General features: G+C 33.9%; 1 protein-coding gene across 2 annotated transcripts in view; it reads right to left on the bottom strand.

The window, feature by feature from the left end:
• LOC149795344 (uncharacterized) overlaps positions 1-20,009 on the bottom strand; it is a 188,925-nt gene that overhangs the window by 115,748 nt on the left and 53,168 nt on the right. For both annotated transcript variants that reach the window (XM_089965113.1, XM_089965115.1), the window contains 3 exons: positions 17,394-17,477; positions 12,957-13,031; positions 1,487-1,570 (listed from right to left, as the gene is read on the bottom strand). In XM_089965113.1, the coding sequence (XP_089821239.1) occupies positions 1,487-1,570; positions 12,957-13,031; positions 17,394-17,477 (243 nt within the window). The remainder of the gene's footprint in view (positions 1-1,486; positions 1,571-12,956; positions 13,032-17,393; positions 17,478-20,009) is intronic.

Here is a 20,009-nt window from a genome sequence, read left to right as displayed (position 1 = left end):
AAATTCACTTTCCCACAATGGTACACCTCTGTGAAACTAAGCTCTTTCTTTTATGAAATATTCATTTTGCCTGGTTGCCTAGCTATCTTTGATCACAGTTATGAATGAGTTGGTTAATTGAAGGTAGTTTATGTTACATAAACAATAACATTTATAACAGTGTTTGATTGATCAACTGAAGTGAATTCACCTGACATACGACCGGGATCACTAGAATTTAAGTATGGAGGATTTGCATGCCTTTTAACTTTTCTTTTATTCCACCTGCTTCATCTGATTCAAAAGATATAAGCATTGTGATAATACAAAGGAGGCCAGCTTTTACTTCAGTGCAGCAATACAACAAACACTTCCGCAAGTCAATTATCCAAACACGGTCAGCACTTAGTTAGGTTCTCAGAGAAACGCTTGCGGACATAGCTCAGATATGGTAGACTGACACATTTTACATTTAAGATACACAGAGTATTTATGATAATTACACTTAAGAGGAACTATAAGATAGAATTGAAAAACAAATTTTTCTTAATAAAATGTATTTAATTGGCATTTAAATATTAATGTATTGCCTACACTAGGCGCAAGTGACATTTCCATTGATTAAAATTTCCCTGAATATCTTTAATTACGGTGTACTAAGAATGTTGTTAGGAAAGAAAATGTAACCAATTATATGACTTCTTACTAAATGCTGATAATTTCAAAAATGTTGATTAAATTTCCAGGTCCCATCTACTGTTTCTGACCATAAAATGAGTGATATATAACATTTCAGTTCCCAATTATGATTGATTTTCTTCAAGTTCAAGAAATAAGGATCAATTTTGGGGTATTTTCTGGTTTAAAAAATGGGATCCACGCCTGACCCAGCATTATAAGCAGGTTTCCGAGTTATCAGGGAGTGAGTTATCGAGGGAGTGGTGTATTGCTATTTATATCTCTGCACTTGCATGCTATGCCCTAATGAACTTTATTCTAATTAGAGCTACCTTATACACATATATGGTAATCAGTCTATGAGACAGGTGTGATGATGTAACTACTAACAGCCACCATATGATGTTTACATCAATGTCTACTGTTGACAAAGACTTTCCCAGTCAAATACATCTGTTGTAATGTTTGTTTCGCTGATGTACTGTTACAATGATGCAAACTCTATAATGACCTATAATGCATGTTACCTCCATTATATTATTAGCACATGATGAATGATTGATCAAGACTGGATATCCATAGATGTCACTGTCATACGCCATAAAAATATGGTATCTGCAAAAAGAGCAAGGTAATGTTTGATCATAAAGTGAAGTTTGACTATAAATATGATTTCCACATACAAGCTAGGTGATATTATCCATAAATATATGGCTCCTGCACTACAATGGTTAACCACAGAAAGATTTCAGTCTGGTACAATTGAGGAAATACAAGTAAATTTTAATTGAACTTATTTTCCACAACCAATTTTATCAAGTATGCTTACCCTTGCCTGCCTTGCCTGTTCCAGCCCTCTCTTCCTCTCAAGCTCTGCCATGTTTTGTTTAAATTCCTCCATTAGATCATCAACCTGCCAAAAGCAATTTTTTATCAGTTAATTATTATCTTGATTTTGTTTGGTGTAGACTGACTAATTGTCTTCTTGGATCCAGTGATATATAACACTTTCAAGTTATGTGAAATGAACAAGCTTTCCTAAGTATAATGTAGTTTGTTTCATGCAAATATCATGACATCATCACAAACCTGCATGTATGATAAACCACTATGCTCCATTTTTACTCACAGTTGCCTGCAATAAGCATAAATCTACTTAACCAATTATAGTGAGTCTAAGTATAATTCTCTGAGAAACTTGATTCAAAATGATTCATGCTTTTTCAAGGAGCCAATCAAAGTTTCTCTTCCAAACACAGTCACCTGTCTATCAATAAAAGGTCAGTTTCATTGATGCACGAGAGCTTGTTTTATTGTTGTTGTTGATGACATAGGTTGTTTATTTCATGAGAAATAAGGAAATCTTGTCATAGGCAGCCACAGGTGAAAAAGGAACACAGTAGATACTTGCACATGGCTTATGATGATGAAGATTATATTATGAATATTATTAGATATAAAATTGCCTAATTGAATCAAGCATCAATATTATATGAAAAATTACTTTTTTTTATGTCAATTCTCTATATATGAAGATAATAGTTTTGTCTTGTAAGATGTTCTCTCAATTTTGGCTCACACACACACACACACACACACACACACACACACACACACACACACAAATGACAGTTATGGCTACTTAAAATTGTATGTATGTGCAAATATCTGAATCAGAACCCTTCTCTATCTCAACTACATGCATCTCTTAATTTCATCAGCTGAAATCCCCATGAGTTGACTCTGGTCTTTTGAGACCTTAGAGTTCACCAAGCATGTAATCCACTTCAGCCATGAAGAGAGGGCTTGAGCTAGCTTCCTGGCCTTCATTAGGATAAAGAGCAGACTGCATGTACCATGACTTGTCTCTGAGCACTTCATGCTTGGGGGCACAGACAGGGTCTTGCATGGCTCCTGCTCTCAGCAGGTTCATCATAGAGAGGGACTGTATGATGACCCTCCGACTGCCCAATAATGGAAATGATGGCAACCTATTTTAGACTACAAAACCTGGCTGCATCGTAAGGGCCACCAAACTTTCTGATCTTTAGTGAGGCTGGGGAAAAAGGCTCAAATTTATCTGAATTAAGCCATGTTAAAATCCAGGACAAATTATTTTTTAGGTAATGGGATTTGGTCTGTCCAAATCAAAATTGTCTGATAGGTCTTGAGAATGCTTTCAAGATGGTATTCCTATAGCACTGTGGTTGAACACTTCTCCCAATATTGTATATATTTTTAGTTGTTATCTTAACCTATCCATATAAATTTTAAGTTAGACATGGAATGCAAAGATTTTGGAAACTCTAATAGTCATTTGTGTCAGTGAGATTTGTTCTTTTGTAAGAAATGTGAGCTGAAAATATTACCAAGGGTGGTGAGCCCATCAATATGGCAGCAGACTACCAATGATAGTGGTCCATTGATAGCCCCTCGGTAATGGTGAGTGAACTGCTTTGTTTTGTACAAAACAAAATGAACTCTTTGCCATGTGATCATATTGTAAAAAATTGTGTGGATGCATATTGTGACAGGGATATTGAGGCAGCAAAACAGACTGTTCTCAGTGGTTCAAACAGATGAGATAATGATAAAGAGGGGAAGGTTATGGATAAATCTGCAAATAATATGAATGATATTTTGAATCTATTTCTGCCCACAGACCCAAATGACATACCAAGCTTTTGTGTATGTTATCAAAGAAAATCCCTGACACCAGTCATTCAACAGAAAGAACTGTTACTAGGAAAGTACATAATAAGTACATAATAATATGCATGGACTCCTACAGCAATAATATTTGGATTAATGTAAACAAGCCTGCTCTGTTTTATGAGGTACAACAGCAGAATCCCAAAATAATAATGTTCAGATGATGGTGAATTGAATCTCAGGACAACTGCATTAAAAATTATTGCATCTTCAGAAGACACCAACACACCCGACAAGGATTTGGAAAATGACAAAACCCTCACTAAAGTCATAAGATCTCTTAGGAACAATGACCACTGTAGAGCTGCATTTGTATGTAAAACTGCATAAAAATGTATATCAGCAACAGGCAAACAAGTTACAAATGCCCAATCCACACACCAGTTTCCATGGTAGTGTTATCATAGGAAAGGAAACATCCTCTAACTTTTGTGCTTTGTGTCCAATGTGACAGCAATGCATATTCATAACAAGACTTGCCCCCAAAATGATAGAATGGAAAGTTTCCTTGCATATTTAGCATTACTCTGGAGTTAAACCAACACAGGTGGAGAAACTACATACAAAATATAAAACCTATGCCAGCTTCAAAATCACATGAGATACCCTTACTCACAACGTGATAAAGAATGTGGATGTGCAGCCAAGGAATACATTGGTTAGAGACTACTATCAGAGTCAGAATTAAGCTCTAATATTCCCAAATTGCATTAATTTGGACTCAAATATAAAAATAATAACAATAATAATACTGACTTTATTTAAAGAGGGTAACACAATTAGCTAAGAACTAATCTACCTTGAGGCCCTCATACAAAGGAATTTATTTATTTTAGCTGCATCTCTGAAGCCACTGGATAATTGGGTTTGGAAGAAGGAAATAGAGTGGGCATTTCTAATCTCAACTGGAATACTATTCCAAAGTTCCAGAGTATTGGAAACTTTTTTAAAATAATTCCTTATTTGGTTTTGGAATTTTATACTGTTTGATAGACATGGATCGCAGGTCGGGAGTATTGCCAGGTAGCCTATACTGGAATAGTGATTGTAAATATTCAGGAGCACTATTATTGGATATCCTGTACATTAATTTGGTTTTTCTTAAATGGATTGGGTCTTTATTAGGTAATATTTTTAACTTACCAGCTAAATTGTCCTTGCGTTCTTTCTGGGTTGATATTTTAGTCCAAATGCTCTTTTTTGAAGATGTGTCAGCTTTGCTATGTTTTTGTCATTTGAATTACCCCATACTGTATTACAGTAGTCTAAATAGGGTTGTATGTAACTGTTATAAAATAGTTTTCTGTGCCCTTCAGGGAGAAAATGTCTTATCCTACTAAAAAGCCATAGACTTGAAATGACTTTTTTACTGATATGTTTGATAAGTTCAGTCCATGATAGGTTATTATCCATCAAAACACCAAGTAGTCTATCATAACTGACCATTTGCAATATACATGATGGATATTTTATGCATTTCTTGAAATTCAATATCAATTAGTCCGACCTCACTGCCAACAAAAAACTGAATTATATTCAAACATCTGCATTCTTATTGAACAATATGGAGATCTCATTGTCTTGTCATCTGTAATGATTATGACTGTAGGTAATCAGGTGCATATGAAACTGATTAATGAATTATACACGGATATAGTAAAAACTTTGTTCAACACTGGTAAACACTTAGCTAGTAAATCCAAACTTGGTCACTGGGCTATACTAGGCTGGAATGACTGTATCAAAGAAATGCATGACTTTGCATGAAATGCTTACCTTAAGTGGCATGATAATGGTAAATTTCATAATGGACCTCTCAGTAACCAAATGCAGCAAATTAGAGCACAATTTAAATATGCTCTTAGATTATTTAAGAAGGAAGAATCAAAGCATAGAGCAGACATACAAACAAATTTAAACGTTCAAACCAACATGAATTCTGGAAGCAAGTTAAACAGAATGCAGTGACAACTTCCAACAGGCTACCAATTTGAACTGATGGGAACCATGGACAAAATAACATATGCAACATGTAGCAACATCATTTTGAAGACCTACTCTTTAGTGTCACAAATAATTTGAGCAAGGAGTATGATTTTTTAGCATTAAAGGCCCCTTCTAGTCATATTGAACTATTCAAATTATCCAAGATCCAATATGCCATAGCTAAACAAAAAGAAGGTAAATGTTCAGGATCAGATTTTTTTATATGTGGAACACTTTAAATTTTCAGATATTAGACTGTGTGTCCTTTTGATAATTTTATAAAACTGTATGTCTCTATATAAGTTTGTTCCTGATGATTTCCAAATGTTACAATTATCACGCTACTGAAACGTAAAATTGGTAATCTGAAGGACAACAATAATTACAGACCTATAGCTCTTACGACAATTATTTAAAAATATTTGAATGTACTGTAACACCCCGTGTGTTATATATCGAAAAGACCAGAGTTCAAGACTAAAAATGCTTTTTAGTAAATAATAAAGGTGATACAGAACATGCTTCTCAATATGGCATAGTAACTTTACATAAACACAGTGTTCGTCACAACACTATCGGCTTCTGATAATATAAATCAGACTTAATTGTCTAAATGCTAAAAGAAAATAATACACCATATTATGGTAAAATTAATTCTTTTATTAAATTTCTGTGTATATTAACAGCTAAATATTGGATTTACTATGATTACATTCTGACATGGTAGCGTGATCTCAATAAAAACTATAATTTAGGTACTAGTGTACTTGAGCAGTGTGGTGGGAGATAGCAGCGGCTTTATAAAGAATTATATAGTAATTCTTTAGCATTTAAATTCAATGGCAATCCTGTAATAAATCTATTTAAAACTTCTCATAACAATTTGATTCAGTTCTGGGATTTCAAAGTGCCAAAGTTAATATCGGTTGTGTAAAAATATATATAAGTGATGGTTTGCCGAAATTCTTTTCTACTTAGATGTTCATACTTTGCCGCTCTGACAGCTATCTGCCACTGTACTGTCTGCACTCGTATTTATAGACTCCTATTTAGGTCACATGACCTTAGTTAGCCAATCGATGTTTGTCCTTCTCAATGTTAGCCATGGCGGTAACCGAGTCAACTGTTCAAACTGCATGGAAAAATCCCTCTGCACACAAAATTTAGACAGAAGTAAGTTGTCCTCTCAATGTCCGTGGTGTGCGTTTTTACATTTACTCTTATTTATATATTCATACCTATGATTAAGTAGAACAGAACGAAACGGACAAGTGAATTTCGATGCGAATCGATCGAGAGTACAACGTACTGCTGATGCATTGAGTCGTAATATGGTAAGAAATAGTCCCTATCAAATGCATACTATTTCGCACATTAAAGTAAAATAACAAATTCTACATAACCAAGAACTTATAATAATGAACAGTAACATTAGTTCTAACTTATTGTTCAACAAAAGTCTGACAAATGTGACTCTTTGGCTGGGCACATTGATTCCATCACTATCCTGCATGTCTGCTGTTCCGGCAATGAAACTCCTCTAGAGGGTTAAGTCTCTAATTTATGGACTAGCATCATATTTCTGGCTTTGATATTCCAAAAATCATGGAAGGTAAGATAATTCATTTCCTAAACCATTTATGTGAAATTGCAGCACGACACACACATGGTCCAACATGAAAATGAATATGGCACAATGACTACTATTATGCAAACTTCTTTCCACTTAATGTTGATATCACAGGGCTTGTAGAACTGTTGATGTCTTTAAGTGAATTTCTTGATGAATTCATTAATACTCATGACAACAGCGTGACATTCCGAGGACAATAGCAAGGTTTTATACTCACATTTAGTATAAAACACAGAGTACTCATTTATAAGAGATGCAGATGGCGGTCTAAACAATGGTGGGTGGGTGGCATGCGTTCAGGAACGGAAGAAGGAATGTAGTTTTTAATAACGTTTTGGTGTGCTGAGTTAGGTATTACACTATTATACTACAACAATGTGAAGTCACAATCTCTGATAATCAGTTTGTTTTTAAAAAGCAACATTCAACAGATCTATGTCTCTATGCCTTTAAGGAAACTGTTGACTATTATGGAGAACATGGAAGCCCTGTGTTTTGCATGATTTTAAGATGCTAGTATGGCATGTGATATGGTCATTCATTGGACACTCTTTAAATACATATATTTGGTAGGACATTGACAGTTGTGCTCAAACTAGCTTAACATTAGAAGATATATTAAAGATAAGATTTTAAAACGAGTTGTAAAGAAAGTTATTTTAAAACTAATATGTGCTGTCATATATTAAAAAACACATTAATTATAAAAGCTATTAAAGAAATCAAATACATACATAAAAATCTGTAAGACATCTGCCTTTCAACAATTTTCAAATGTTAAAACTAGTTTTCCATTAGTATGACTACAATGCATAAACAGTATTCTTTTCACACTAAAACATGACAAATAAAATTGTTCTACATTATGATAATTAGTATTTTACCTTCATTATTAAAACAGCTTGATAACATTGGGTTCTTTGAAAAATTAATGCTGTACTTAGTTGGATAAAAGATTCTTCCAATGATATTATTTTAAAAATTTAAAAGGTCTTTTAAACCTTTCAAAAACTAACATTATTTTTGGTTGCTGTGGCGACCAAAGTAAATTTATAATTATTAATCATTTTCAATATGTATAGTCTTGGTTCCTTATCAATGAAATGTAAATAAATTAATAGAATTATATTTTATATGGAGACCTTCTGAGAATAATAACACTGCATAAATATTCCATCATCTAAATATTGCAACTTACAGAAATTTTGAGATATGTTTGAAAGTACAGTTTTAATTATTCTGCATAGGTCTAAAAGTAATTAAATGAGGATATGTGATATGTAGAAAAAATACCTGCCCATGTACACATTCAGAATAACTATGTTTGATGGAAAAGCATACATTAAATCCAATTTTTTGGGTCAATATTTACTTTCCACCCTTTTTCTCTGTTGGGTTGCTATGATAACCATGAACACACATCAATTCCCCTCACATTTTTAGTGTTAGAAATCTGTAGGCATATATGCATCACTTTATACAATTTCACAGCAATCTGATTATAAATAATAGTTCTGAGGCTGTTATATGGATTTGGCCCAAAAAGACTGTATTGTTCTAAAACAATTCAGCATACACAGACGGGGAAGTTAGAAACAAATCAGCACCGGTTTTCTAGGTCAAGCAAAACAATACAGCACTACCAGGGTAATATTCAAATACGCATCTACAAAGTTCATACTTTAGTTAACTGCTATGGCAAGCAGTTATACTACGTGCATTGTGGAGGTTTAATATCCAGCCCCTTCCATGTAACCAATGGGGTGAGGCAAGGAGGTGTTCTGTCCCCTCTGTTATTTAATATATACATAGAAAAGCTAAATCGTAAACTGGGTGAGTGGGTTACATATGACACCAAATGTGTCATTTCTTAACAATTTAGTTTTGCTGATGATAGTAATAAGTCCTTCTGTTGCTGGTTTAAGGAAATTATTATGGATATGTGACCAATATGCATTTGAGAATATCGTCTATAATACACAAAAATCAGTATGCATGGTCTTTCAGTCAACTTCTTTCAAAATGCCATCTACTCCATCTGTACATCTTAATGACCATGCTCTTATATATGTCAACAGTCATACCTATTTGGGTCATATTTTAAAATCCAATCAGTCAGATGATGAAGATATGATGAGACATTACAGATTTTTGTGTACTTAAACAAATATGCTTCTATGTAAATTTAGGAACTGTTGTTTGAATATCAAAATTAGATCTTATTCCTGTATTGTCTGTCCATGGACAAACTTTAGTGAATGTATGAAAAGAAAACTAGTTGTTGGTCATAATAATAATCTTCATTTTCAAGATGAAACACTGCCTCCAACATGTTTGTAAACTATAACATATTCAGTGTTGAAGAGGTAATGAGAAAGTATGTGATCTCAATGATGACAATAATATTGCATAGTAAGAATTGTATATTGAAATCTCTGTAGAACTATAACACTCATTTAAATTCTCATATTTTAGATCAATGAGACAAATTACTCTCTAAATGTCTTACATAATTTCATTCTTAACAATGTCAGACACAGTCCATTGTTGAAGATGTGTCTTTATATTTATACATAAGATATCTATGATCTTTTATGTTTAAAATACTTTCATTTTATATTTAAATTTAGACATATGGACTATGCAGTCTGAAATAAAGAATTCTTATCTTAGATCTTTATTATGAATGATATCTCTTTCTGCCATGATGTGTGAGTGTGTCAGATATCATGCAGTGGTAGCATTTGATGATAACTACAACCAACCTTGTCTCCTCACTGAGCCAAAAAAAAGTAGGCCAGTTGAGGGACACAGACACTCAAAGACATGATCTTACTGACTTAGCACTAGTCCTTGTTAACACACCACTTTTGTCATATGCTTTCAGAGTGGAGGACATTTTTGTTGGCAAGATCCACTCCACAACTAAAGACCTACATTCTTTCTTTTGCAAGGCGTACACAGTGTCACTTCTGACTGGGTCTTTACCAAAGGAATTCCTGTCATGAGCCAACCATGGTTGCATAACTTACATGGAAATGATCATACCTTATTTGTGATTCTGACCTTTTGTTGGAGTAGACTGGAAGATGGGTGCAACTGAGCCAGCAAGGTCATCTGCAGTGAGTATATCAAAAGATAGCCCAGTGGGACCATGAAGTCCACTGCCACACTGAAAAATCCAAATAGATGCAAGAATTCTTGTGCTGAAATCCAAGTCTTATTGGAAATGTACTTGATGAGTTCAACCAAGATGATTAAACAATGATGGGAGATCATTTCTATCCTTCAGAATAGAATAGAACATACCGTATATTTCTGAAGGTTGTTGTCAATCTACAATGACAAAATGAATAAACTTTCATGATGTCAGGTGTTTCTTCTGATGGAGTCTAATAATGATCTTGTTGTCTCCATCTTTAACTTTGGTGATTCTGGGTACTCTGGTTGATAATTAGCATCAACATGCCATTGAGCTTATGTATAAGAAAAAGCCTTGAATAAATTGTGATTTTTGCACAGTTTCCACTGCTTTTATGTCAATGAGTGACCAGATGTCCTCTTGTAGAATATTGTTCTTTTCCTAATTTGTCAGAACAAGAGAGGAAGAATGAGGAGACAGCTGGATAAATGAAATCTGAAGCCTCCCTGAAATGACCTGGATTCATTTTGAGGAAATAGGTTGATCCAATGAGACTGGAAATGCAGCAGTCTGGCATCTGCTAGTAGACTGTCTGAGGGTGGTAGGAGTGCTAGGTCCGTGTTGAGAATTTGAGGAGGATTAGAAATATGGTTTCTTGAACACCCCCTGCCCAATAAAGCTGACTCCTAAATTGATTAGGTTGCCAAGGCATGATGTGGTTTGAGTGATGTGAAATGCAAACATATCATGTTGTATCATGTCAAGATTCACAGAGGCAGTCAGCATATTCACGATAGATAAGCTGCCCAGTTAATGATAAACAATCTAGGCCATTGTGTCCAAGGCAAGCTCATAGCCCAATTTTTCAGCCAGACAGAAATTCACAAATGAGGCCACATCTAGCAATAAGATGTGGTGACAAGATTTAGAACTAGCCTCAGCAAAGTCCCCTAAGGGCTCAAAAGAGTTTCTGTCTTTGGATGAATATTTAATGTGTCCTTGTTAGATTTTCATATGTTTTCTTTGTCTTTGGCCCATTTCTGCTAGATAACAACCCATACGTCCTCCAACTACATAGTGCAAATATTGCAAGGTAAGAATGAAGAACATTTTGTACATGTCAGGTACCACTCATGTGTATTATCCCTGGACTTCAGCTTGTTGCATTTATTGCACTTTGTTGACATATTTCACTGAATCAACACAATAATACAAAAATGTGTCAAATAACATGCGTTTTAATACTTTGCTAATGCATCACCTGTTAATGAGTGAGCAAGCAACATGCTGTCCATGCTAAAAGTAAATCACATCATGCAGCAATGACAGAGTGTTGTACCAAGTGGTCTAAACAAAGACTGCACAAAATATTGAAATAAAAGTAACAAAAAAAACAGAACACAACCTGTAGAGAAATAATACACAATATCAATCCAAATTCCTGGATGAATGGCTAAAATGTACATCAATATTGGCATGGATTTATGGGAAGTTTCTCATACGATGTTGACTGTAAAACAGCAAAGTTTAAAAATTAGCAACACCCTGGAGGCAGCAAGGGGAGGAAATGTGCAAGAGCTATTGTCCTTTGTCTATAAGTAATAGAAATGACAAATTTTTCTTAGCAAGGCTGGATTCAGGAAGTAGCAAGCTTATATCCCTGATGTAAATGTGCTCTGGGAATGTTTTCAAAGGAGAAGAGCCCTTCCTTTTTGTCTAAATTTAACCTATCTTGTTTTAAACTTGACTCAAAATGCCCAGTAAACAGTCTACCTTCAACCAATCAATGTTCAGTTAACGGTGGTAATGTATGTATATATGTGGCACTGAAATTTCAAGTAGTGCTGCACTAATTTCATATATACATCAGTGAGGATTAACTCATTCGGGTCCGGAGTTTTTTTTCATTTTCGACTGAAATGTGAGTAGGAAAGACATTTTGGGGGCTATTTCTGAACACATCATAATACATTGGCTTTCAACAGATTTTCCATGAGACTAATGCCTAGTTGTGTTAGAAACATTGTTTTCCATTGTTTATTTTGCTTGCGCATGAGTAGAAGGGTAAAAGTTGGAGTTCATTTTTTTTTTTTGGCTTAATGGACCCATCAATTTCGTATGGAGACCACTCTTTATTCCAAATGCCCACCTTATCCTAGTTTTTGCAAAGGTTCACCTGTCTATGTGCAATTCAGACCAGTCTGCCTTAGATCTGAGGCCAAAAGGTCTAAAATCCTGACACAAAATCGCCTTCTTACCATGAGCGAATTTTGAGTGGAAAAAATAACAGATCCAAATAATTAGGTTTTTCCCTCTGCATTTTGTAGTGCAACTAGAACTTCTAAATTATTTGCTATCATTTTAGAGCTATATATGTCTGCTTTTTTGTAATACCACCCACTTTGGTATATCTTAAATGACCTTGATGCTGCAGAGCTTCGAAATAGGGTACAGCCTCATCATGCCTACAGGCGGGATTGGGACCGAATGAGTTAAAGAAGTTTCACTGTATATAAGCGGCAATGAGGTAGAGGAGTTATTTACAGGTGATGAATAGCTGCAACAGTGGTAGCTAAAGGGTTAGTTGATTGCCAGGGTTTCTAGCCTATTTATGTAATTACAGTGCGCTGAATTAAAGTGCAATGAGTCTGCAAAATAACTTTTAAATTAACAGAACTCAGGACATTCTGCAACTTTGTCACATCCCAATGCACTACAAGTGTATTCCCCTGGTCACAAATGCACTTACCCTGTAGTCTCCATGAACACAGTACATAAGTGTCTCACAGCATTTCAATAAAAATAAAGTAAAGATTGATTACTGACCTCAGTCTCAGAAAGTCCTGAAGTACTCAGTAATATTTGTCTGATGTGTTCCTGCTCATCTTTATGCAACAGCCTCTGAAAAAATAGGTTACATCATTAATACTGCACAGTGTACACACTCACTGTATGTGTCATAATTTCTTCAAGATTTTCACTGAGAGGGAGAATTCCTCCTCACTCATTTACATAAGAAGGTAGTTTCCAGCATTTTGTATGAGAATAATGAATACTCCACTTATAATATGTCTTACATTTTACTAAATAACACAAAACAAAGGTTTGGTCTAACTACTTTAATGGCTAGATTACAACTGAATAAAACAGAAAACATACATACTAGTTTCTCACACTAATGTTATCATAAGGCATATATGGTTACAGCTTAGTGTGAAGCCTAGAGCTGACCATATGCAACTTTCTATGGATAAGTGGTTCTTCCTGGGAGTTTTAGGGAATTCTTCTTCCACCAGTTATACTGGCTACCATGTATGGCCTATCAAGTGCTAAAAAATGGCACTAAACCACAAAACACGAACACTTATCTTTATTATCAATGCTTGCTCTGTGGGAGCAACCATGTGTTATGACAATCCCAATACATTAGAACTAAATGTGTGTGTGTGTGTTTTAGATTTTTAATGTAGCTTAAACAATTTTTCAGTCATATCACTAAAATGTTTGCAGTATGGCAGTTTGAAGTGATGTCTAATATAGGGCATCATGATGCAGACATGTAGCATCATGTCCCACCCAATCATATTATCCTGGCACCAAACTGACCATAAGTCCAAACACTAACCTGTTAATGCTGAGTGCCAAGTGAGGCAGCTGATTCTACCATTTTTATAGTCTTTGGTGTGACTTGGCCAGGGTTTGAACTACATGTAAAAGCTGAGACATTACCAGTGAATACCATAAACTACATATCTGCCTTTGTAGAAGCGCAGTTATTAAAATGCTTTTAATGACTAGATAATGAACAAAATTGATTGTGGCAGTTCATTTAGAAGTGCTTACATGGTCAGATTGAACTTTATTAATGGCAGGGTTTGACAATTTTGCTTTTGACTCGGCAGTCCAGGACCAGTAAGACCCAAACTTGCCCAGGTCCACATTAGCCACAGACCCACCCAACAGCAAAGTCTGACATGTAAATATTTACTATAGTGCATTACCATAAATGAAAGACAGGAGAAATACTAAAATTAATGCAAACTCAAGATTCAGACAGCTACCAGTATTTTATTGCTTATGAAATATTTTACTAACATTTTAAAAATTTAAATCATTTGATCATGCCTTCCATTGGTGGACCATCTTTGAATCTCAGTGCTTTAGTTAACTAAAGTGCAAGTTTAAATGTTCTCAAAATAAAAGATAACAAATAGCCAAATAAAATAGGAACACAATTGCCGTTCAAAGCTCATTCAGTCAATCTATATGCAGTTTGTAACCCTAAATGTAACAATTCACTTGGCAGAGAGTACAAGTTTCCTCTGACCTTTCCCGCCCATGATATATTTTTAAATTTTTGTTGTCAATATATTTAAAATGGCAGAGATGAGGTCACTCTGAGGTTGACAGATCGCTCAACCTCAGATTAACTTTCCCTTAGTCATCAGAGTGGATGTGTCAAATGCCATGCTTTCTCTGAAAAAGGATTCATTGGGCAATGGTCTCATCAAGATAGAAATTAACTAATTCTGGTCCTTCTAACATAACTCATTGTGCACTCAATTTTGCAAAGGTTCAGAATCAGGGTCTTGATGATTGATAGGGGTATGTTTATTTACTATTAATAACACATCTGGTGCAAGCAATATGCTTTTTGTTTGTTTCATGTGCTATCAATGGACCAGTTATAAAATTGGATGTACCTATTAATAAGATACTTGAATGACTGTCTGACTGTGTGTATGCCGTACATACTGAACAAAACATTAGCGACCTCTTGTCATCATACTCCACCATAGTCAACCCTTTTCCAGTGATACTGTAAAGTCCAAATGCATTTATTTTTGTGATAATTTATGTCCTTTTTGGATCTGGGATGTTTTAAACCCTGCATTGCAACTCATCTTGTAGCAGACGAATTCTCTGTGGTTGTTCTTGCCTTCTGCCAGTAAATCTATACTATTTAAACTCACAGCATTTACAACATATGGTAATCCGATACTACTGATGCTTAGTTTTGCTATGGCTGAAAACAGACAAATGTCTGATTGACAAAGATCAAGCTTAGACCGGTGTTTAGCATATTGCATGCTAAATTTGCAGATTTCATGTCAAATTTTACATCACCAGTCTCTCTCAGTCAATATCGATCGACTTCCGCTTGCGTAAGTGAACTTTTATGACTCTTTTCAGATGTTTTAAAGATAATAAAGCACAATTTCTTCAATTTATAGAAACAAATAAGAAATATTAACAGGCTAGTGTTTCTTACATATCACTGGTCTGTGGCTAAAAGAATTCAGTCCAAGATCTTGGACCATCACAATTTTCAGGCCCAGAATACAAAATAATGTTTTGGTTTTGATAAACCTGAAGCAAATTGACTATGGAACTGTCACACCCTCACTCACTTTTAACAAGGTATGGGGTCTTAAATATAGCGGAATTTGCAATCACATGTCCTGATGAAGACACTGCATGAGCAGATGTTATATTTAAACATTATTCAGTTGATCTCATATATACATGTACTTTATTTTCAAATCATACATGGTATTGTCTGAATAAATAAATAAATTTTATGTATAACAAACAAAAATACATTTACAAAAGTCAGATCCTAGAAATTGATCTTTAAAATATAAATAAACTTTATTTTCAGTTAAATTACAGTAAAATCATGGAATATTTTCTCCATAACTGGTTGTTGTTGGTTAGTGTTTTATTTACTTATTATTTAGCATAAACTTTTTCTCACTCTAAACCATTGACCTATTTCTATTAATGAGGTGTACATTATTGATTTGTTCTAAAAGCTTGGAAATGCTACAAATTATACATATGTGAAATACATTAATTCAAACAAAGTAATCTAAAAGTAAAACAAATTCTGTCATATTCTTATTACTTTTCGTGGGGCAACCATTTTCAAAGGACTTCATAGTTTCTTCAAAACAATGAATTTATAGATCCAAAAGAAAAAGAATCTGGTAATCAAAAGATCCCCTTTCCCAATCATTTAATTTAAACTGATGAATAGGTTCTATTTTCTTTGTAATATCCACCAAAATAGATGAATTCACCGTATAAGATATTTTATCTGATCATATTAAATTTATTATAACAGAAAACTTTATTAATATGAAACATTCATAGAAGATATTGAAAACCTTATTTATCTACACTATCAATGATAAACAATTATCAATTTACTTAGTATGATATTGCACTCTCTGTTTAAACTTAAATATACAAGTAATCTGATCTTAAAATTTTCAAAACTAATGATCACATTAATGAAGTTTTGATTAATAAAGACTGATTCGGGGATAAAAGCATGATACCAAACTTACACCAGAAATGTTGATCTGGGATAAAAGATTGTTACCAAACATAAATGAAAAAAATATTATCTGGGGATGCAAGCATGTTACCAGTCTAAACCTAAAAGATTTATCCAGAGTTAAAAACTTCTCACCATACTTATTCCAGAAATAAAAATGTAAACCAAAACATATATTCTGTAAAGTTAAATGTTTGCATAAATATCATCAAAAGATTGTGAAGAGTACTAACATAATTAGGGCTGATCCAGTAAAACAAATTTTTGACCCAGGGAAGACACTTTTCAACATAGAATAGTCATCCATAGATATGATTTAGAATTCTTCTGTCATTTTCATAAAAGCTCTTTGAGTATTTAGATTATCCTGGCATACATAATGTTTTTAAAATTGTCTTCCCTGAGTATCATGTATGTTAAAATGAAACTACCCTCAGTGGTCCTTCGCTATAATGTTGCAATGGGAAGCCTAAAAAGTATAGTATATTATATCTTATATATTATGCCTTATAAAGGGTCTCTTTTTGATTTGAAAATTTAAAATGGAAATTTCCCTCCATTTTATGAAAAGAGGAAAAATTGTCTCAAAAATACAATGTGTGATTTTACTGCATTTCATTGACTTTTCAAACCAACTATTAAGAAAAAAGTTAGCATAAATCTCTCAATGGTGTGTCCTACATTAGGGCTTGCTTATACTGAGGTATGTTTGGTATAAAAACTATGTTCATACAAAAATGGGATCCATGACCAAGCTCTTGTTTTATACGAGACTGCAATACATTGAGGCACTTTATGGCAGGGCCAAGTAGGCTTAAACACAGGGTCAACCTTTCCAGAGTGAATAAAGATGTATAGTTTTGACATATGTCTATTATATTGTACTTCAGTCTCTCAATTTTTTGCTATTATTGCATTACCAATTTATGATTATATTCAGTTTCTGAACTCTCCAGTGCCTCTTGAAGCTCTTTTTCATTTTTGGCATATTTCTTCTTAATCTCCTGAAATAAGGATACAAAATTCAAAATGGCTGTAAAAATAAACACACTTTAATTTAATAAGATTTAAAAATGAGTTAGTACTTTGTATGTAAACATGTTTATTTATGTGATCATTGTGGCAAAATACAAGAGTTAAAGACACTTAAGCACCCTGGATTATTTCTTGATGTGCATGTGAGTCAGGTAACTGTTACTGCACACAAAAATAAGAGTATAGTATGGACAAATACACCATTAGCCAAATAGATATACAGAAAATTGTATGACACAGACAGAAACACTAATAGACATACAGAAAAGAGTATGGGACAGACAAACACTAATAGACATAATGAAAAGAGTATGGGACAGACAGAAACACCAAAAGACATTGTAGACATTTTTATATGTCTGTTAGCGTTTCTGTCTGTACCATACTCTTTTCTGTATATCTATCTGTACCATATACATGTAATGCACAGTTTTTACAAGATAAGGTGTCTTTAGACAAAAAATGGTGTTAAAAACTCCACAATTGATCTACTGCTGCAATAATGTATGTACAAGGCTTTAAGGATGAGTACATACAGGATTCATACAAACAGTAGTAGCGAACATATGTAAAACATTATAGGTGATTGTTTCTGTAGATGTTGACTAAGAAGCTTTTTAAAAGCTTGGCATGTGTCAGCTGACTTTATATAACATGGTATAGAATTCCATAGCTTGGCTCTAGAAAAAGCAAAATTCTTCTTATAAAACTGAATTTGGTTTAGGTAAATAATTGTAGTTTGACATGGATCTAAGTTCAACATATATACGCTTTTAACAAATTTAAAATTACATTTAAGATAATCAGAAGCCAAGCTATGTAAGGATTAATAGACTAGTAAACCCTTCTGAAATACTGAGTTCACTGCTGAAATGGAAGCCACTTTAGGGTTAGTTGATGCTGTATCTAAATTAACATCAAGAATAACTCTAGCTGCTCTTTTTTAAAATTTCAGTAATATTTCCTGATTTTCTATACCACTATTACCCCAGATAGAACAACAATATTCAAGATGTGGCTGATATATATGCATTGTAGAATATCTTTCTCTGTTCTTGAGGGAGATAAGATTTTATTCTGTTCAAGAGATAAAGCAGTGAATTAACTTTTATAATGACCTTATCAACTTGTAGTTTCCAGCACAAGATCTGGTCTATCATAATGCCAAGTAGTTTTTCATTTTCAGACTGTTGTATATCCATTCCTTTAACCATTACTTTGAAATAATTTTTTTCTCAGCTGTTACTCTTGCTCAACTACCTATGATCATGGCTTTGATCTGGCTGCATTTATCTTCATACCACTGTTTTCACACCAGTTGTTTTTACCAAATCTTTATTTAATTTAGTGCTAATCTCATGGCCTGTTGATCCAATGTTATATAATGTCGTATCATCTGCAAACATGTTGGTGGTAGATAGCTCAATGTGATATGGTAAATCATTGATGTACAGCAGAAAGAGTAATGGTCCAAAAACTGATCCTTGTGGAACATCTGACTTAATCAGTTTATTATCTGAAGTTTATTTAAAATAGAAACTTGTTGCCTGCCTTCAAGATAGGATCGAAACGAAGTTAAACTTTCATGGTCAACCTGATATATGCTGAGCTTTTCCAACAAGATTTTGTGATTTACAAGGTCAAAAGCCTTTGAAAGGTCAAGAAACACTGTGCCTACAAGGTTGCCTTGATCTATTGCTGTTAACCAATCATCTACCATTCTAGTTAGTGTTATCTGGCATGAATGTCCTTCACAGAAGCCTGATTGTCATGAATGTAGCAAATTAAATGATTCCAGGTAGTTTCTAAATTCATTAACAACATGTCTTTCTAATATCTTTGAACGTGATGATAAAACTGATATCGGTATATAGATATTCATACCAGAAAGATATCCCTTCTTATGTATTGGACTTACTTTTGAAAGTTTTTGCCTGTTTGGAAAAATACCTGTGGAAATACTTAGATTAAAGATATAAGTAAGTGAAGGTGCAATCACTTGAAATGAGAGTTTTAGGAATTTAACACTTATATTATCTAGACCTGTTGCTGTTTTGACATCAAGTTGGTCTAATTCAATTAAAATGAATTCAAGGCTTATTTTAGGGATTTTGAAGCACTCTTCTTTGCAAAGTTTTGAAGAAATTATGTTCATTTAATTCATCACTGGAGAATCTTCTAAGAGTTGTGAAATCCACAAGTTTCCATTTATATTCACAAAGTAATCATTGAGTGCATTTTCAATTTCAGGAGGTTCTTGCTTAATATCACCATTTGCATCACTAATACATATAAATGGCAGGTTACTGACAGATTCGCCTCTCAAGTCATTGAAGGTTTTCCAAAGTTTTCTAGGATTCCTTTTTGTAATACTATCTGATATTCAGTGGAATAATATGTTTTAATTGCCTTCTGAATCATTCACTTGACTAGAATTGTCATTATCAATATTTGACGGTTGTTATGTGGGAGTAATGTAAATTTCACTTTTAGAGAATCCT

This window comes from Sinohyriopsis cumingii, chromosome 7 (genome assembly GCF_028554795.1).
Source record: "Sinohyriopsis cumingii isolate HCF-2022 chromosome 7, ASM2855479v2, whole genome shotgun sequence".
Taxonomy (NCBI): Eukaryota; Metazoa; Mollusca; class Bivalvia; order Unionida; family Unionidae; genus Sinohyriopsis; species Sinohyriopsis cumingii.
The sequence above is the reverse complement of the archived record's forward strand: the minus strand, read 5'-3'. Positions and strand labels throughout refer to the sequence as shown.